This window comes from Pezoporus wallicus, unplaced genomic scaffold, assembly GCF_028554395.1.
Source record: "Pezoporus wallicus isolate ANWC-B61680 ecotype Strahan unplaced genomic scaffold, APGP_CSIRO_Pwel_v1 contig_7892, whole genome shotgun sequence".
Lineage (NCBI taxonomy): Eukaryota > Metazoa > Chordata > Aves > Psittaciformes > Psittacidae > Pezoporus > Pezoporus wallicus.
Window position 1 is genome coordinate 1,078,923 of NW_026641897.1, and position 21,003 is coordinate 1,099,925.

The 21,003-nt window shown below is 47.3% G+C and overlaps 2 protein-coding genes across 7 annotated transcripts in view; one reads left to right on the forward strand and one right to left on the reverse strand.

Moving 5' to 3' along the window:
- LOC130608085 (cytochrome P450 2C8-like) overlaps positions 1-21,003 on the reverse strand; it is a 219,385-nt gene that overhangs the window by 106,353 nt on the left and 92,029 nt on the right. The window lies entirely within an intron of this gene.
- The window catches only part of TLL2 (tolloid like 2), a 93,995-nt gene continuing 78,289 nt past the window's right edge, over positions 5,298-21,003 (forward strand). For 4 of the 6 annotated variants that reach the window (XM_057425721.1, XM_057425724.1, XM_057425727.1 and 1 more), the window contains exon 1: positions 5,299-5,545. In XM_057425721.1, coding sequence (XP_057281704.1) covers positions 5,395-5,545 — 151 coding nt within the window. In that variant the 5' untranslated portion in view covers positions 5,299-5,394. Of the gene's footprint in view, positions 5,546-11,661; positions 11,816-21,003 lie in introns of all 6 variants that reach the window. The other 2 variants (XM_057425723.1, XM_057425725.1) reach the window with 2 other exon arrangements.

The following is a 21,003-nucleotide window of genomic DNA, read 5'->3' on the forward strand; positions in this document are numbered from 1 at the left end:
GCCAGCCTCTGTAAAGGATGCCTGTGGGTGAAGAGGTAAATGCAACTATTCCATCTTCATTCATAGCAGAGGCTTAGGGGAATGTTTTTACTTTCCCAGATCCATCCTTAAGGGAAAAACAGAAAAAAAAAATATATATATATATTGAAGACAGATTTTTTTTTCCTATTAAAAAAAAAAAAACAAAAAACAACAAACCTCCAACAAGCCTTTGGATAGATCAGTGGATTCACCTTTCAGAATCTGGGACAGATGCTTTTCCAAAGGTATTCCCATGCCCTCCTGCTTAACCTTGCTGCAGAGATCACCAGACCCACCAGATTTGCTCAGTGCTTTCCAAGTACAACTGACTTCTGTATGAACCCTGAAATGGATTTTAAGTGAAGTAATGAAAGACGAGTTTGACATGCCACAGTTTGGGAACCAGTGGTCAAGCCAAAATTCATACTTACGACAGATTTCTCTTCCTGCCTCCCACAGCTTGTCTCTGATAAGATCTCAAAAATACCCCAGAAGTAACTTGGTTTTCCTCACACAGTTGAAGGATTACAGTAATGATGGGGGAAAAAGTCTGGTGTTTTTTTTAGAAGGAAAGACTTAAAATCCAGTCTGCTGCTACTTTGATGAACAGGAAGAAATTTTCCAACCATAGGCTACTTACTCTTAGCTTCCCAAAATGTCACAGCTTGTGTATAGCAGGGCTATGTTGTTAATCATGGAATGGTTAGGGTTGGAAAGGACCTTACGGTCATCTAATTACAACGTCTCTGACATGGGCAGGGACACCTTACACTAAACCATGTCACCCATGGCTCTATCCAGCCTGGCCTTGAACACTGCCAGGGATGGAGCATTCACAACTTCCTTGGGCAGCCTGTCCAGTGCCTCACCACCTTCACAGTAAAGAACTTCTTCCTTATATCTAACCTGAACTTCCCCTGTGTTTGAACCCATTACCCCTTGTCCTATCACTACAGTCCCTAATGAAGAGTCCCTCCCCAGCATCCCTATAGGACCCCTTCAGATACTGGAAGGCTGCTCTGAGGTCTCCACGCAGCCTTCTCTTCTCCAGGCTGAACAGCCCCAACTTCCTCAGCCTGTCTTCATACAGGAGGTGCTCCAGCCCCCTTAATTATCCTTGTGACCCTTCTCTGGACTTGCTCCAACAGCTCCATGTCCTTTTTATGTTAAGGACACTGGAAGTGTACACAGTACTCCAAGTGGGATCTCACAGGACCAGAGTAGAAGGGCAGGATCACCTCCTTAAATGTGTGCTGAGTTGTTAATGCACAGGTACACATCTTGTTATCCTTGCGTATGACTGCAGCAAGCTCTGTAGAGTGTATTTCAGAACCCCTGGAACAAGTTTCAGCACATACGCGTCAGCACATTTAAAGATTCCTTTAGTGAAAGGGTAGTGAATCATTTAACCTTACAAGTGTTTCTTGTGTGGCAATGCAATAAACTTGATTAAAGAAAGAACAACTTCTCCGGCAACCTACTGCAGGAGAGACTAAAATGGGTGATGGATGGAAGTGAAATCAGGGGTCAATATTAGTTTTATCACCTGGATTTGTCAATGATAGTGGTCAAGCTGGTGAAGAAGGGCTGTCTTGAGAGGGATCAACTCTAGGAGGTATAAGGAAAGGAATGTTGAGAGCAATAGACTGCTAGATAAAAACAGGTGGAGAAAATGTGCAAGAGAAGAGGGGGAAATTGAACATGCTTCATCAGGGTGGGAAGCCTGTAATGGTACTAACGGATTAAATGAGCCTTTGATAGAGTGTCATCAAGCAGAGGGAGGTGATGGCTCTGCAGAGCATGCAGTGGTGCCTGTAGGAAGTGATGCACGGCACATAGGGTTACACGTGCAGCAGGAAGCAATGAACTAAGCCTAAGCAGATGTGAGGGGCACTGGAAATGCAGAGGCAAGAGAATGCTTTGTGTTCAGAGGGATGTGCTGCAGGTCTCCAGGGCTCCATCTGCCCTTGAGTGGTGATGTGCATGGAGGAAGAAATATATTAGCATGTTTGGGGAGCTAAGACCAGGAAAGGAAATCTCTGCTTGTAAACCTGGAGGCGGGTGAGGAGTCAGCAGTGGGACAGGCTCCAAAGGAGTAGTGCCTCTGTCACTTTGCTGGAAGATTCGCTGGACCTAAGTGTTGGAAAGAGGGAAGAAGCAGGTTTTGTGGAAGAACTAATAAATGTGTATGCATGTGTTTTCGCCTTGGGACATGTTATGTGCTAAGTAGCTTCTGCATAGCTTTGCTCATGGATGCTGTTCAGAAAAAGCTGTGTGCATTCCTGCTCAGCGAGGCTTGAAAAGGCAGTGGATTTTGTTTACGTGTGTTGGGCAGGAGGGGATTCTGCAAAGGAAAAAGCTGCCTTTGACAGCGATGGATAGAGATTGTTTTGTTTTCAGATAGCTAGCTGTGGGTGTCACGAGTTGCATTGCTGGTGTGAAACTTCACTGACTATTTTACCAGCTCAGATGAAAAATGTACTTTCACAGGGCTTATTGTGTTCCTTGTTTGCACTGATGTGGCATTTGCCAATCAAGGTGATGTGATCTTCTAAACACCAGGTAGTAGTCATTACTCTGTGTGCACTGCTTTGGGTGCCAGTTGCATAATGCCATGACTCTTACTGTGAGCTGGTTCTAGAAGGGTTAAGCAGCTCTCATGTTTAGGATTTCCAGAGCCTGCTTTAGGGGGCAACTTTTTTGTTTTATGTGGATAATAATAATATACTCCTCTGAATAATTTGCACAATTAATGAGCCACATTTTATTTTGCTCCCTTCCTCTTCCTCCTTCAAAGCTGTAGGATGTCCTCTTGTATGCCTATCCATGTCTATATAGAGCTTCTGTATGTGAGAGTTTGAGCTCCACAGCATAGGTTGCCACCCTCAAAGAGGTTAGTTTCCAAGTGGTTAAAAGACTTTGTTCTTAGTCGGTGACAGCCCAGCGCTCCACACTGCTGACAAGGGTGGTGCTTGCTCTGCTAATCCATGATGCTCATGAAGGAAGCTGTTGACCCACCCTTGCAAGTGTTCAAGCTTTAATTTTCCAGCTCAGAAGTGAAGTAATACCGTCGGCACCTTCTCTACAGAGCAGCGAGAAAGAGCTGTTATCTCATTGGAATTGGGAGTTCTGAAGCACAGAGAGTCAATCATCCTTTCCTTTTAAAGTAACCATTAGGCTTTGCTCTTTGTCTGACAAAATCATAGAAAGTAGCAACCTAACACAGGTTTCAAAAATTACCAATCCTTTCCTTGTTTCTGTTCAGGAAGCTTATCAATGGCTAGGTCAGCTGCATTTCAAATCTTCAGGAGTTTGGTACTCATTTAGGGCTCCCATTCAAAGTGCTGATATTCTCCAGGCTTCATGTTGCGTTGCAACCCCAGTTTAGTGACCATCAGTGAGGAGTGAAGGGCAGAGAGTTTGGAATGAGCATCCTCAGGGAAATCAAATTACCAAGCAGCACTTTTAGCAGTAAGTGCTAGTCACAGCCTTGACCCGTCCATTGAAATGTGTTCTTGTTAGTCCTGGTTTTGCCTTATTTTATCAAGACTGGTGCACCAAAAGGGTGTTTCACTCTTTCAGTGAAATTCCCAGACCTTTCCTGTTCATGCTTTCTCTTCCTATGCTGTAACAGCCCCTGGAGTAGCCTGAGCCTTTCCCTTGTGGGGGATCCAGACTCTGCACCTGCTGATCCCTATCCTTCAGGTTCCTCCTTTGATCCTTTGAGACCTGCTTGGAAGCAAAAAGTGGAAGAAATGTGTTCTGTCTTCTGCTGAACTATTGCCAGAACCACTGATGTTAAAGTCGGAATGCAGGTCTTGTGCCTTGCTGGTAGTAGTTTATTTGACATCTGTTTTTTATCTTTCTTGACCTCCCCCTCTGGGTAGCTACATGGGCTGTGTCTCCCCAGTGCTGTGTGTTATGGAAAATAGGTGGAGAACCCGCTACTTGGTGTGCAAAGTGTGTAACTCGTGCCAGTCTCTCCTTCATGTGCGAGGGAGTCTCCCTGTGCTCCCCAGCCAGCTCTTTGTCTTTACCCAATGGGCTTTTCATCAGTTGTGGAAAACTCTAGTGCATTCAATCAGCAGAGATTTTGACCATGGTCTTCATGCCAGGGTTTGATGCAGCTTTTTTGGCTTCTGTGAAGGTTCGGAGAGGATATTAATTTCCTGACTTTATCTTTTCTGGGAAGCCAATATTAGGCGGAGGGGGGGAGGAGAAGAGGCAGAAACAGAAGTGGCTTGCAGTAGCCTGCTGAGGAGATGCCTGAATCACGTTTCTTTTTATGCTCAGGTATCATTCATTGCCATAGATGGAAGTGACAAGTTTATGGATAGCTGATGGCAAGCCATCATCTGTCTGAGTGGAGGAAGGGGTTGGAACTGGTGCTGTAACGTGAAACACTGCTCAAAGATACCTGCTGTGGGAGCCTGGGAGCACACAGTTGAAGGAGCAAAGAGTTATGGCACAGGGCAATTGTGGTGTCAATGTTCATCCCAAGAACTCCCCACTGAGTCTGCACACTTGTCAGCTTTCCTCTGCTCACCAGGGCAGGGTTTGTACTGTCTTTGCCTAGTGCTGTGTCTGTTGAGTGGCATGAGGATAGGTGACAGACCTTTAATTGTTGCTACAGCCTCAGACTCTAATGTCTTGTGTGAGCAGCAACTGCCTTATGCAGTGTTGAATCCATATAAAAGGACACAGCCGATCCTTGTGTGACAGCTCTTAAGGCTCTCCAGCATACAGTGGGGTGATCCCAAAGCCCAAATTTCCAGTTAAACCCCCCAGTTGCCCCTGAAAGTTACTATAATGCACTTAAAAAGTGGATTAGAGAGGTAGACGCCCTGATGCTTTGCCCCATCTTTCTTAATTTCTCCCATTCTTTACTTTGGGTTTGTTTTCCACACATCTTTCTCCATCCACAGTCTTGCAACTCCTTGTACGTGTGGATTTTAAGGCTGCAATGCCTAATAATGTTTATCCCAGCGGTAGCTGAACTATTTCTCTTTGGCTGCCTTTCAAGCAGTGATTATTTTGGGGGCAAATAATAATAATAATGACAATTATTAATGAATTTGGTTGTCTTTATTTTAGTATCATAGTTTCAGCTTTGGCACCCAAGCGCGACAACGGGGAGGGGAAACGGCTGTCCCGTTCCCGACGGACCCCGCAGCCCTGGGCCGGGCGGGGCTTCGGGGTCCGTCGAGGGCGGGGAAGAAGCGGAGGTGCAGCCGTGATTGGCTGTCCGTGCCTTGATTGACGGCGGCGGCACACACACACCTCCCCGCCCGCCCGCCCCTCACCGCGGCGGCGGGGCTGCTGGCGCCGAGCAGTGCCCGCATCCCGGGCAGCCGTGCCGCCCGCTCCGCCGCTATGGTCCGCGGGGCCGCCCCGCTCCGCCGCTTGCTGCTGTTGCTGCTACTTCTGCCTCCCGCGGGGACGGGCGGAGGGGGAATCGCCTTAACGGTGCGGGAACCGGAGACGGCGGAGGAGCTGATGGAGTACCGCGACCCTTGTAAAGCCGGTAGGGGAGCGAGCGGGCTGCAACTCCGGGAGAAGTTTGCAAGCGCGGCGGAGGTGGACAGGTGTCCCGGCGAAGCGCTCCATCGGTGTCCCGGTGCCGCCCGCTGGGACCGGCCCAGGGCTCACTTGGACGCGGCGGGAGCCCCACGGCCGGGAGCTGCCTCGGCATCCCGCTGCCTTCCCAAACCCCACCGGGGACCCGGCGAGAACCCCGCTGCTCCCAGTCCCACCGGTCGCCGCTTCTTGATTGTCCCTTGCCCCGTTACCTGCTGGCTGTAGCCCCGGGCAGGAGGGTACGTCTGGGGCTTCTTAAGCTTCCCCACCTCTTTGCTCCCCCACTTGTTACCACCCCTCCTCCACGGATCTCTTGTGCAAAGCCAGGAAAGAGCCCAGCAGTCCTTTGCGTTTTACTGTTGGGGGTTCTCTCTCCTCCCCACCTCCCTAAGCTTTTTCTGTGCGTTTTGGCACCCCGCTGGCCCGGGATCGGTCCGACCCGATGCCGCGGTGGGTGCCCCGGGGAGGCAGAAGCCGGCCTCGCTGAGCGACCAGCCCCGGCACCAGCCGAGCCGCCGGTGTATCCGGATACTTTCTGTTGCCCGTGTGCAAGTTGCCGCATCCTCTCCAGGAAGCCTCCAGCTGCTCCCTCCATCCCTTTTTCAGAGTTCTTCGTTCCCGTGTTAGACTGTACTCAGTTGTTTACGAGCTCCCTGTAACCTTTTTAAACCTTTTGATTTGTCCAAGAGCTTGGACAAATCTACTATCTTAATTTGAAGGGAATATGATCCCAGGTTTTCTCTTTGGGATCTGGGCAGTAGTCTTGATGTGACTGTTACTCCTTCTGGTTCCAGATATCAGCAAACATTGTGGTCTTGTGAATTGCTTCTTTGGTGGCAAATTTGCAATCAATACCTTGTTACTTTTACTCCATTTGCAGGTAACTTTGCGCAAAGTCCTGTTTTCTTAATGTAGGAATCAAAAAAAGGAAGGAGTTTCTTCGTGTGTGGTGTTCTTGGTCGTTTGAGTTGGGGCTCTGCCTCCTGAATCCTCTTCTGGCTGTTCCTCAGTGTCCCTTGGTGATAGCTACCCCTATTATCAGCTCTCTCCTGACTGTTTTTAGGGGACTTGTAGCCATATCTGCTCAAATAGATTTGCTCTGTCAAGGCAACATCTCTCGGAGCCCCTCTGTCTTGTATAGCACGTTGTTTCACTGGCCTTGCATGCAGGCAGTGATGTGAGTGGTGGATTTTATTCAACTTGGTCCTCTCCACAGAGTATTTTTTTGCACAAAACCTTCCCTTGATCAGTAATTTGTGGTTTGATATATGGGGCATGGGGGGTGTTATTAATTCTTTTTAGTAAATGTGGGAATTAGCCCACCCAAACATGCTTTGCTGTGTTTGTGTCTGCTTCTAAATGGTAATGACTTCATGTCTCTCTCTTTCCAGTGAAACTAGTTATTAGTGGTAAGGGTGATGGTTCAGAGCTGGAGACCTGCAGGTGCAGTGCTTTGGCCTTCCTATCTGAAAATGTGTTATTCTTGATTTCTCCTCAGAAGTAAGGCATCACCTCCGGTGTGCCTCACTTGCACTTGGGGCTGTTTGGTGTTACTGTCAGGTCAATTACATGGAGGACAAGGAACGCTTGTTTAAGCACCAGAGAGAACGTTTACTTTATTTGACTCACCTACATCAGACAGGGAACCTGGGTCAGAAAGGGAAAAAAGAAGTATTTCCCTAACCTGCCATTTACCTGCCTCTGCTGCAAGAGCCTTTGTTTCCTTTGCAGTCCTCCCACTGTCCAGGCTCTCCACCTCTCACTTCTGCACGTACACAGAGAAGAGCCTGGACTGTCAACAGCAGCCTCCCTTCGTTGTACATCCTCACCTTTTCTCCTGGTGGGCAGGAAAACCTTGTGCATGTTATTCCAGTCAATTAAATTCAGTTGGGATCGGTCGCAGAAATGATCTTTATATTCTGACTTCCCAGTGTTTGCCTCTAATACTTTTCCACTGTCTTCTTCCCCGTAGAAAGACAGGAGTGAACGAGACCTCTGGAGCTCACCTGGTCCTTTTCTGGAGCCTAGGACCAGGCAGGTGTTCCTGGCAGTGCTGGCACACATCTGCCTGTGGTGGCAGTGGCCAGGCGGCCTAGCCCAGCACTGCTTTGCTTTCCTGCTGTCTGACCTGAGGCTCCAGTGCTGCTGTTCAGAGAAGGTGGCTTTCTCACGAGCCTGCGTGTGTGTGTGGGGAGGACAGTACGGTGCTCTCAGCTCTGCTGCAGTCCGTGTCACCAGTGAGCCCTGTTACCAGCTTTCTCAAGTTGCAGTCTTCTTTTCCATAGAAGAAAGAGGCTCGCTCTCTTTCAGTGTGTCCTGACTGGCTGTGCCTCCTGGCCCTCTGATCCAGTTTCTCTCTATGTGAGCTGTATCAACCTCTAAAGTGCAGAGCACTTGGGGAACAAGACACTCCTTACATGCCGTGTACCAACCTCTGTGCCTTGAATGGCTCCAGTTTCTAAAGTCAGCCCCAAAACAAAGCAAGCAGGACTTCTACCACAAGAACCCATGTTAGACCCTACCTCTTCTCCTCCCCCTGCCTTGCATTCACAGCCTTCTTCCTCTTCCAGTGCTGGACCCTCTACAGAGCTAGGCAAGTGCTTGCTGCTGCAAATGCCATCCCAAAGGGCTAGTTCAGCCAAGATTAATGAGTGAAAAGATCAGTTTCTGCCAGACGAGGTGAAGATGCCGCTAATGGAGTTGTCCCTCCAAGACAGGCTCTGTCAGGGGTGTTCTCTAACGCCTATATAGGAAGTCTATTGCGCTCTGTTCCTGATTTGTTATAGCAGTGACAAGTCTTCTTAACCTCTTTGGCATTTCTCCAGTGGTGGGACAGTGTCAGTATTTGTCTAGAAGCATGACTGGTGGGAGGCAATGATTGAAGACCTGCTGTGAAAAGCTCTGGTACCCAGCATGTTCTTCAAGGGAAATATTTTGATGGTCTGTGGAAACCGAGCTGGCACTGTGAGACTTTTGGTGATGTTTTCATTGCTCCTGTAGGCACAAGCTACTGTGCATGGTATTGTGGCTGCAGACTGTGTGCAGGCTCAGCCCACTGTGAAGACAAACTGCTGCTCCACTTAGATGTTTTGCAAGCTGTTAAAACTGTAGTGCTTTACTTCTTTCTTGCTGCAGGCTAATGGCTGTGACCCAGAGGCTGTGATGGATTTAGATCTGGCAGGTTACGAAGTAAAAGCTTGCCAGTTCCTCACCCCTGCAGCTCATGCCCTGAGGTTGAGTGCAGACTGTTGATGGTTGATCTGCTGGACTGGAAATGAAAAGCCTGGCACACGCTCCTCTCTGTTGCATTAGCTAAGGGTATAATAATCTCCATCAGCAAGGCAGGATGGACAGCACAGGGCAGTAACCTCCCAGATCACTGCAACTACTGAGCTACTAGTATAAATACATGCCCAGTTACCAGGGCTCAGCTGATGGGCCAGAACTCCACTGGTGCTCAACCTCTTAACTCCAGCCATTCAGAATTTCTTTTTGCTAATCTGTGGCTGCTTTCCTGCCTTTTTGATAGGGTCAAAAGAGAGGGGGAAATGCTTGAATGGCTGATAAAGGGGCAGCTGAGGCAGAACTGCACTGTCGGTCTGAGTTGCCAGGGAAGGTGACAGTGCTGACTCTGCTGGGTGGGTTTTGCTGAGTGTTGCAGCAGGTCACTGGAGCTTTTCAAAGGGAATGGTACAAAGGTTCCTGCCCAGATCTGCTGTGTTATAGATGGAAAAATGCCATAAGCCTGACATGTGCTTCAGATAGGTCTGCTGCTCAGAGAGTCCAGCTAAGGATACTCAGGCCAGGGTACAGGCTGGAGTGAAGCTGCCTGACAGGCAGCACGAGGAGCTATGGATACCTCATTAAAAAAACAAGAACATCCTTCTGGGTCTCCTCAGGCAAACTGGAACCAAAGGAATTAAATAGGCTGTAATTTGTTCTGGTCGTTATTTTGGCGCAAGCTTATATGAACTTTGGTTTGAGGTGAAGAGCAGAATCCCTGAGGTTCAAAGTGATCTCTGGAGATGCTATAGTTCAGCTACTGTCATCAAAGGGAGGTAGAAGACATAAATAGGAAAGAGTACTCAGTAACTCACCCCCTGAATGTTTACAGGCTTGATAACCCCTTCCCTCCGGTGGCAAGCCTGTGATGGGGCTCTTTTCCACTTGCTATAATCAGCAGGTGAGAAGAAAAAGTTGTTGTTTAGTCTCAGCATCTTGGTTCCTGGGCACTTTGGCCTCTAGTGTGGTGCCTCCTGCCCTGTGTGACATGGAGGTGTAGTGTTGCTTCCCAAAGCCCGGCATTTCCCTCAGTAGCTCAACTTCCAGTTTGGGGTCTGTTGACAAAGTCCAGTGTTGGAGTCCCCTGTTTCTGTCTTCTCTGGCTAAAGTCTTATGTCACTTGTCCTGTCTAAATGCTGACTGAGCCTGGACACAGGCCAACCTGCAAGTCTTGACTCTCAGGCCAAACAGGCAATGTGGTGGCTCTCTGTGCAGACGTGTGTGTTAGAAGACAGGCGGATCTGCCTGCCTAGCCATGCACTCCTGAGGCAGAGGCCAAAAGGGTCTAGGGCTCCTGCAGCCTGTGGGTGTCTCAAGTACTGTTCAGGAGGGTTGGTGTTGCTGAAGAGAGCTGGGCAGGGGAAGAATTGCATGTGGGTACAAAAGACCCTTGCAAATACGTTCAGCTTCTTTACATGAGACCAATCAGAGAGATGGTTTGTGCTCTGGGCTGTTGCTCACAGGACTTTGGCAGGTAGCACCTAGAAAGTGAGTTAGTTCCGATGGGTTTTGTGGAGTGCTTGCAATGTGAGCTTGGGAGAGGAAGAACCAAGGCAAGAGATGTGTGAGGACACTGTTAGGGAACAGAGCAGTAATCTCTGTTGCTTTGTCACCAGGAAAGTTGTTAGATTTCATTTGGGTTGTGGCGCAAACATCTGAAGTCACGTGCAGACATTCCTGTGGGCAGCTGAGGAGCTTACTGCTAGGAACTGAAAGCCTTGAGTGGGTAAACAAATGAGAAAGTGGAGGGAGGATCAGTAAAGTCCAGGACACTTGAGCATTGCTCGAGTTTGGACTGGGATGCAGATGCTGTTTTCTCTGCGGGAAGCACAGATCCATCATGGCAGCAGGGCAAACTGAAAGCCCTTTGCAGGCTGCACTGTGGATCCAGCACACTCAACTCTTAATGAAGGTCTTCCTGCAGTTTCACAAGCTGTCCCGCTTGGTTTGGCAATGGCAGGAGCATTAGAAGAGTGTATGCAAACCTGCACTTGGGAATCCCACAGTCCTGTGGAGGAATCTCATTCACATCTTATGGACTTTCCATAAAGTTTCAGAGCCTCTGAGCTGGTGTGGAAAGCCTAAGGGAGCTGCAGTACAGCTGTGGTGAAGGCGCCAGTGCCTCTGCCATGGGGCTTTGAGTTGTGGAGGATGGTGGTGGGAGCCACCAGCTTACCCAAGGGCAGTCAGTATGGTGTAGCAGTGCTGGGAGCTGAATCCCAGTCTCCTGACATCAGAAGCCATGTGGGCTTCCAGAAAAGAAAGTTTCCTTCCTCCTTTCTTTGCCACCAATACTTATATGTGTGCTTTGAGGGAAGAGTCTGGGACATAACCCAGTCTGTGGATTCCTTGATGCTGATGCAAGTGTTTACAGAGGAAGGAGAAAACTCTCACCAGCAATCATTCCCATAACAATTTTTCCCTCTAGGCTGTGGGAAGGGTTAAATGTTCAAGGAGGAAGTTGAGCCTTTTTGGGTGGTCTGGGAAAGAATGAGAGAACAGGCTGTTCAGTCTTTAATTTACCTGCTTTTTAGGGAGGTGACAGCAGTTACAGAGTGGAAAACAGGTGGGTGAGGACTACTGGAGACACTGTCTTTATACACATTCAGTGCGGCAGCCTTTTGCTGTTGGGGAACCTGTGTTTTGCAGTGAGGTACAGCAGCAGCAGCAGAAGCTTCCTTCTCAAAGGGAAGGTTTAAGGTAGCTTTTATTATAATCCTAGTCAAGCACAAGTTAATGGCTGTGGCTTAAAGGGAAAATAGCCACTAATTTTTTTTGCAGCTGAGATTCCCAGGTAGAGAAGCCATTGGGCTGGTGAATTTGAAAGCAAAACTGGGAAAAGCAGCCCTTGAGATCCAGATCTGAAGTCCTTTCAGTGTTCAGCTGTCTACTTGGGATCTGACAAAAACATGCATGATCTGTGACACTTCTTGTGGTGTGTTGGATCTACTTGTCCTGCGTGAGATGTCATGCTCAGTGTTACACCTACAACTTGGGATTTAGCAATGGACAGGACAAGGGATGGGCAAGTTTAGGACAGGGGGATCTTTTTTCCGTAAAGAAAGGTGGTGGGGTGGGGAAGAGGTGTTTGGAATTGTCCTGGATAGTTCTCCGCAAAGATTTTGTAGAGCTTTTATTGAACCGTGTAGTGTGGGTGCAGTTCACAAGTACATCCCATTGCCCATAGCCTGCTCAGGTTTGATCAGTGAAGACTGCTCCTTCCTCAGGTGTTTTGTAGCATAAGATTAACAAGTCACCGAGCCCTTGACAAAGGCATTTAGAAACCGTGCTGTAGGCCTTCTAGACTTCAAAAGTCCACAAAACTTAGGATTTTGGTTTGAGGCACTTTCCACTTGTGTAATTATTTTCTGCTTTTGCAGTTGTGCTTGAAGTTTTCATTCTCTTCCTGTCCTAACCTCCTGTGTAGTGTGCCTATGCCTTGCTGGATGGCTAATGCAAGAACTAGCTGCATTTTATTGGTAAGCCAGCTCTTTCTCAGTGCTCAAACTGTGCTCGTGGATGCTTCAGGTGAGGGGCTGCTGCCCCAGGCTGGGGAGGAGCTGTTGACTACAGCTACTCGCTGCAGCATGTTCAGGCTCACGCATTTGTACTTGGGAAATGCCGGTGCTGTGTGCCTGACACACTGGATTTTCTAGCCTCCGTTCTCTAATATATCCATTTCATTTTCTTTCACACTGGCTTTGCTGCGGAGACTCTTGTGCTCTCTGCCTGCTTCCCCCTGTGTTTCCTGCAGACCCATTTCAGATGTTCCCCCATCTCCCTTTTCCTGAAGCTCTCTCCCGTCCCTGCCTGAGGGATTGCTCAAATTCGTCTCTGCTTTCTGCCTTGGATGTTCTGTGATGCTTTCTCCCCTGGGGTATGGGGTACCCCATCTCCTCTCCCACCCCAGCAGTAACTCATGCTGCTCTCCCAGTGATCAGTAGGATATTCCATTCTTGCTCACCTAACAGTAGCCTTGTGCTATGGTTTGCATTTACATGCTGTGTTGCACTTGATGAACCAGTTCTGTTCAATGGACTGTAATAGGTGGGCTGCTGTGCCCATCTCATCTTTCCTTCCAGAAACCAAAGGGGAATGGTGATGCTGGTTTCTGTGAGCCAATCCAGAGCTGTCTGTGCCAAGGAGGTGGTGCTGGGACTGAGAAGAACACTGACCTGACAGGGAGGTCTGTATCCTTTTTGGAGATTTGCAGCCCTGGAAGAAAGGAGGCACCTCTGACACTGAATGACCTGGTTGTCCTGGATCACGAGTATTGCAGGTGTGAACCTGCATCAGTACTGCTCTCAGCTAGTGCTGAAACATGCTTTTGTTGATCAGAAGGGATGGATGATTGAAGGGATGGACTGTTGTTTCAATACAGCTACTAGGTTTTCTGGTTTGGTTTTTTTTTTTTCCCCCTTCCTTTGTTTCAGCTGAGCTCCCAGAAATGCTGATCTCCGAGGGCGCCTGTACTTTGATGTTCAGATCCACTCTAGCACTTCCTGTGAACAGGAAGGTTCCCTGTCAATAGAAACTGCTTGAATGTGCAAGAAAGCCGTTGATTAAAGAACTCTCAATGATTGATTGCTCTTTCTTGGCCAGTTTGTGTCAGCCCAGCTTGGAACGGAGAGCAGTCTTAAACTGCGTGTTGAGAAGGAAGCCCACGCGAAACCCCAGCCACCAGTAAATCACCCTCTGGTTTGACTGATACAAATTGTCAGAGACCTGCAGCTGCTGCCGGTCCATGAATCAGCTCCGCTTTAGACCCTAACAGAAATTCACATCCTCTCATGTAATTTTGTATTCCTGCAAATGTCAGCACCTCAGCAAAAAGCATCTGTTTAACCTCCCCATCCACAAACACCAGAGCTGTTTGCAGAGCAAACACTGCCACAGTGTTCCAAGACAGGAGTTCAAGTCTGCCGAGCATTTTATCTCCTCCTGTTGAGAGATAATGTTGGAGTATGGTTGTGTCCCTTTGTCTCCTTATTATAAGCTTGTTGATACAGTCCTGGAGAGTGCTGGGAATTACCTTTCTCCACTTCTCATGTCATAATTGTGGGTGTTGCCAGTCTCCCACACCTCATCAGCACAACTTTCAACTTCGGTAGCGTTGCCTGCAAATAGCATTGTCTCTAATCAGCAGCGCTTTCATTTTGCTCAGACCTTTGGCAAAATTAGCTGGTTTCATTGGTGTCTTGGGTGCTGAGTTTCAGGTGAGACCTGCTGGGGGTTGTTCATTCATTTCAGGAAGCAAAGTTTGGGGGACAGAGATTTATTTACAAAGTGTACCCTGCCTTCCGTTAGCAGTGGCTGTACCTGTCAGAAAGGCCAGGGGCACATGTTTGTTGTGGAAACAGAGCTTGCTCTGTGCTGATGTGTATGTTGGCAGAAGGTATTGGTTCAGTAAGGCACCGGTTTTGCTTGAATATTCTCCAGATATAAAATTACATAAATGCACTGAATTTGCAAATACGGGGCATTTGATTTTACAAATTTGCAAACTTCCTTTTTGCAGAAATTCCAGCACTAGGTCTGCTTTGGAGCTTGTGATATAGCTCCTTGGGCATGAAGGTAGACTTGAATGATATGACATGGAACTAACTCTCTTTTGAACAGGTATCCTGTAAGATAAGTCTATTTTGACTCTGCATCAAATATCGGTAACAAAAGGGCTTTTGGCTGTGTTATCTGTGTCTCTATTGCAGAAGTTGGGTAGTGGGTAGCAAACAAGGCAAACGCTGCAGAAGCTTGGGCAGCTGCATGGCAGAGATGTTCGAGCTGTACTGGAGTCAAGAGGCCCCAGATTAGAGAGCAGCAGTTGGTAAATGATTATGGCAGGCAGTGGGGGAACCTAATGTAGTGACCTAAAATTTTGGTGGCCTTGAAGAGGGTGGAAATCATGCACCTGCATTTCCTCTACTGAATATCTTGGGCTAAAGTAAAGCATTTCTAGGGTAGCCTACTGCCAGTAGCTCAAGCTAGATGTGGGCAGGAGAGTGATAGAACAGCAAGGGTCTGTGCTTCTTTTATGGAGTCTGCCAGCAGGGCTCCAGTCAGAAGAAACTGCAGTTCAAAGTTATATGCACCTGCCTTTGGATGTGTTTGATACTACAGAGGTCTAGTTCAAGCTTCTGTGGCCACCAGATCTTGTGCCCTGTCATTGTCGAGACCCCTCTCTGTTGCATTGTCTGCTTCCTGTGGGTTCCTGACAAGAGTAAGGCACAGCTCTTTACCTAAAAGTGAGTTTTGAGAACTTTGTCCACGGGACCAAGATCTGTCTGAGTTACTTGCCCAGCGTGACTCCTGGTACAGTCTGGTTTTTGTGATTTATGGCAGTGACTCAGAGACCCACAGACCATTTTGTTTACGCTGGCTTTGCTGACCTGGCAAGGCAGAGACACTCTGATTCTTGGGGCTGACCCTTTGGGGTTGAGGGGCTGGGGTGACCTGTTGGAGTGTTCTTGCCCTGGAAGAGAAGCCTGTTATTTGCTGTGCTGTTGATGTTGGAAGTGTATGTTGCTCAGTGACACTCTGAGCTGCAGCTGGCCAGTGTATCAAGCTGCTGATGTGTTGTGCAGTTGACCGCTGCCTGGATTTGATCTCTAACCTTTGATTGTTCTTGAAAGCATGTTCTAGGGATTGCATTCCCACCCACACTGCTCCTGTGACCCCTTCCATTTCCTGGGTGTCTAAGTACAGAACAGAAAAGATTCATTAACCTAGCAAGTAACCTCTTTTTATGGGGGAAGTGATTTTCTGTCACGCTCTGTTACGTCCTATTGATTTCTGGTTTTCCCCTCTTTGGCCTCTTCTGCCATATATTCTCTTCTTTGTCATGCTTCAGTAGGAAGGTGATATGTGATATGCTGGAGGGTTTTATTTTTTTTCTGTTTCCTGGGCAGAGAGCTGGGATCTCCCAAGGCCATTGCTCAAGTGCCCAAGTCTGCCTTTTCTTGGAAAGCTTTGTTGTCAAGGTGAACTGCTACTAGGAGTGGGATGTTGACATGAGGAGTAAAACCTTCTGGCTGCTCTCTTTTTTTCTCGATGTCGAGGAGAGCATTTTCTGTCCTTTTGCCCTCTTTGCCTATTGTACAATCCCTCATCTCCTGGCAGAGGTGTGACGCATTTGCCATGGGGTTTGCAAGCATGCGTGAAATGGAGACCCTCAAACTGTCAAGTATGCCTGCTCTTTTTGTCCTCCCAAGCTGTGTTGGTGGCTGGGTCCTGCTGCTTTTGCAGTGCCTGTGTATCTCATAGCTGCACCTCTGCTTGGTGTGAAATGGAAGGAGCTGCCAGGTTTGTGCTGTAGCAGTGGCTTGTCATTAGAGGTATATTGTGGCAGTTGGTGGGGAGGAGCAGGCATGTCCTTAGGGCTGCGTGGGAGGGCATGGGGATGTCCCCTGTTTTAGGAGGAATAGGACATTCTGTGCAAAATTCCACACAGGGAATGGGGACCACGTTTTCTTCCCCACAAGTTCCTTTCCTCCTGTGCACATTTGTGTATTCCTCCCTCTGGACATTTTTATGCTAACGCAGCGTCTGCAAAGATCAAATATTATGAAGGTAAATGCTAAATACATACTCTGTGAGCAGGATACCTCAGTTTTGAGAAGGCTGCTGCTGTTTACTACTGTATTTGATTTTTAGACAGAGCCTTTCTGTGATTCTAGGCAGATATTTCACTAGTTGGAGGAATAGTTTTCCTTCCAAAAGTACACTTTGACTGTATTACTCTCTCAACTTCCATGACTCTTGCGAATTCCTCTTCTTTATGTGCGAATATGCTATGATAGTCCTGTGTAGAAGTATTGCAACTGGAGGGTCAAAGACTTAAAACCTAGGTGGGCATTGTTGTTTCTTTTAGACTTCTGTATTGTTAGAGGAAGGCGTATTCTGAAGAAACGGCTGGCCTTTGTACTGCGTATCCTATTGATGCCCAGGTTCAGCTGATCTGAGCGAGAAGCTCTGCCCAAAAGGAGAAATAAAGCTCATTGTGGCAACGTTTGCCATCTAGGTTGTCCTAAGGAAAGATGTGTGAAGAAAAAAATCCTACTAATCTGCAAATCTTAAGCTACACTTTCCCTAAAATGGGTAATTAAACCCTGAGGGGTCAATGAAGAGGTACGAGCTCTGTTTGCAGACCAGCCAGAGTGATCTACACTGACGTGAAGAGCTGTGCTCCTAGCTCTTAACAAAACATGGCCTGGCTTTTTGAAGGGTTGGTTTCATGGTTCACTACCTTAAACGGGAGAAGGGGGAAAAGCTAATGGGAAGTTTTTGTAGGGAAAGAGAGGGTAGGTAGTCTAGTGAGTGGAATACACCAGAAAACTCCTTAAGACCTTATTGTATAACAGTCTTTGCTTTTAGTTGTGAGTGGGGAAACAAACCAACAAGCTCAGGAGTCTTAAGATGTATTCAATTCAGCATTAAAAGTTGTTTTCCTCATATCGCTTTTGAGGCGTTGAACTTTCAGTTTCTGTGTTGCTTTTTGTTTGTTTCTTTTTTAAACAAACAAACAAAACTAAATCAAAAAGTTTCCGCATGTCCTTCATAAGCCTCCTAACATACCCTGGGAGGGGTCAGTAATCTGTACAGGTTGGAGTGGAGACACTGGAAGGTTTCACAGCAAAACCGGGAAAGCTGGCAGTGTTGCTGTGAGCAGAACACATGCTCAAAGGAGCAGCTGGATGTGGGGCTGCCTCAGGAGGCTTGGGACTCTTTAAAATAAGGATGTTTGCTATCCAGTGTGAATGCAGCACTGGAGCTTGGTGACTGCTCCCTGCAGGACTGTTTTCAGAATGACAAAGTGCCCTTTCAGTCACTATGAAGGCTCAAGGCATTTTGTTTAGTGGTGTGCAGGTCTTCCTTACACGTAAAAGGTAGACCTCCCCTCTGCTCCATAGTGCTGCTGTGTGATGCACACAAGCTGCTGCTTCCTCAAGGGCCAGCCTGAGGATGCTGTTGTCCTCCTCTGGAGAAACTCTGGAATGAGTCATGTCCTGAAGGGACCGGAGGTGAGGGATAGGTTTGTGTTGCAGATGGTGCCTCTTCTGCTGCAGGTGGGGAGGCAGAGGATGATGATACACCAGCAGTGCTATGCATGCTGGGGCTCTTGTTACTCATTATCAAAAACCTATCAACAACCTCTGTCACACTGTCACAAGCCAAGGTCCTGGTGTTGTCTCCATCCCCCTGCCTTGCCTTGAATTTTGCTAACATGCATGAATGCAGAGTCCTGAAATTAAGGTTCATGGTTCCAAAGTTCATGGTCTTGAGAATAAACAAAAAACTATTGTGGTGGCTGAGAGCTGGGTACCCCATTAACCCAGAATCATGAATATTTATCATGCTGGATTACAAAAGAACATAGAGACTATATTGTATTTCCTATAACTTTATTTCCATGGCATCTTTTCTTGGCGGGTCTCTTAAATGTAAGCTTTGCTTATTTAGTTGCACACTTTAAGCCGATTAACTTTTTACTAATAAAATGTGTGTTGACTCCCTTTGTCCTGGCTCCTGTTTGTTTGTACCTACACTCCTGTGACAAAGAGTCACAGAGAACTGCTTTAAGCGCCGGGTAAATCCTGCTGCTGGAAGCTTTGAATGAGCTGAATGTGTCTGGGGGTGATTTCAGCCTTGCATTTTCTCTCTCTCCCTCTTGCTGCCTGGAAGTTGGTCAATGCAAAACAAGCTGTTTGGAACACCCCCTTCATTTCTGAAACTGTTCGTAGTGCTTAGGGGTTGGGCAGGAACGATCCAGCCTCTTATTGTCACTCTCTGAGCTGGCTCAGAGTAAAACTGCAAGTGGAGGGAATGGAAAAGATTTCCAGCCACGAACACTGGTCTGTGGCTTTGCATGTTCAGTAGTTTCCCGGGGGTAACCACATCGTTCCTTTCCTGCTTATATACCTTGTTCAACGATACTGCATGTTTTATTGTGACTTCTCTCTAGGAACATCCCAGAGAGATGATTACATCCTGCCGGTTTAGTAAAGGCCCTCTAGAAAAATTATTCTTTTCCACCAAAAGCAGTTCAGAACAGAATTTTGAAGTTAGTTGGGACCTTAAAAAGATGGCTGAGCACTTGGGAAATACTTTCTAAAAGCCTTTTATAAACCCGTTCCTTTGTATTTGGAGCTTTGCTAAAGCTAAAATGATCCCTTAGAAATGTTCTGTTCGTAGTACTTAAGAATGGCTGGTCTGCCTCAAAACAAACTCAGTACCCTGTTTCCATTGGGCAAATGCCAAGGGAGGTGTAGAAAAGCAGGGTAAAACAGAGCCAAAAGTCCAAAAATTCTCCCTGACTGTGGCAGGCTCCACAATCCCTCAGCCATAGATGGCTAATTGTCTTTAACAATCTTGGATAGCTTTGTCTTTTGTCTGCTTTCTTTTTGGACCTGAATAAGCTTTTAGCATCCTTAGCCTTCTGGGATAAGAAGTGCCAGAGCTTAGCTACAGCATCACTTTACTCTTTTCTTATCCACTTGTGAGTTGGTGCATCAGGTGTTGCAGAGGTTTAGTTAAGTGTTGCCTACCAGTTTCCATTATTGTCTCCTTTTAGGTCAAAGCTTCCCACATGGAACACAGCTGGTTTTAATAGCAAAAATGATTCATGCTTTGCTATTGTGAGAAAATCCTTTAAGAACTCTGACATCATACTGGCTGGGGAAGGGGAGAGGAAGTGTTGAGGACAATAGCAGCCATGATCCCCACCTTGTAGAAATTGCTTAGTGGCTCTCTGGAGCGTCTTTTGCAGGTGGATCACTCAGGTTTGAGGAATAACTTTGAATGTGCCCATTCATTTACTTGCAGTAGAGACAGGAGGTGCATGCCATTAGTCACCCATAGCCTGTCCTTCTCTTGCTCTTTGACCCATCATGCCATCTTCTCTCACTGATCTTGTAACGTTTCCTGTGGAGTCAGAACTGCTGAGGAGACAAAACCAGCTTTAGCGTGTGAAGCCATCACCCACCATGGCAATACTGGTTTCCCATCTGACAATACCCAGTTCCTGTGTGACAGCTGTGCAATGTCCTGCACTAGGAACACCTTTAATGTGAAAGGACGCTGAACTATACTCCTCCTACTTAACCAGCATTAAATACAAACAAAGTATAAATCTCTGTGCTGGATGCAAGCTGCTTCTTTGTGGTGCTGATGGGATCTCTTTTTGTTGCATCAGTTCCTACTAGGGATACGAGAAATTTAGGGCTCTTGCTGCTCCCGGTTTCCTCCTGGCTGAGTAAAATAAAAATTCGGTTGACATGTTTATGTGATCCATTTGTCAGCATTGTAGTTCAACAGTCTCCATCGTACCGACATAACTCCAGAGTGGAGGGTACACTGCATAACTGTTGAGTGTGGGGTGTTCGAATGTGTATAAAGAAGGCTGATGTGGGGCAGTAAGGTCCAAATAAATGAATGAAACATGGACACAAACTACTTGTATAGTTGATTATGGAAAACCAATTGTCATGTGTTGGTTGCTGTGTTTGAGGAATGGTATGTTGGGAACTAAGTTACGTTTTTACATTTATTACATTTCTAAAGTTCCTCAGACTCCTAGATCTTGGTAATAACCCTTTCCAGCAGTGGATTTGCCTGCTCTCAGCTCTTCAGTATTTGATGGTGGGGGATTTCTGTCCTCTCTTGCAGGTGCATGGAGAGTGGATGAAGGTTTGCTCCCCACTATACTGCATGTCTGTGCAAAATCTGGAGGGGAATCAGAGGAGTACACCTCTTAAGACCTGCATGCTGGGCAATGCTGCTTTATGGTGGTTTTAATCTTGTGCAAGGTGTGTACCATGCAGGGAAGCACTGGCATTTGGTGGGTGTTGATGTGGCTGCAGAGGGATTACTGACAGGAGGGGAAGCAGATTTGCTGCTGCTGGGTTGCTACAATAGCTGGAAGTTTTTGACGGGGGTATCCCTTCTGGGATGTGCATGCATTTTGCTTTCCGCTGATCCAGGACTGGCCCTAAGAGAGTGAGCCAGGGGCAGATCTCCCTGCTCATCCTTTCTGCTAATGGTGGGAAGAAAAGGGGTTTGCTACAGCTCCCTCAGGCTCTCCTGCTGAGCTAATCCCCTGCCCACAGCTTTTTCTGGAGGAGCAGGAGG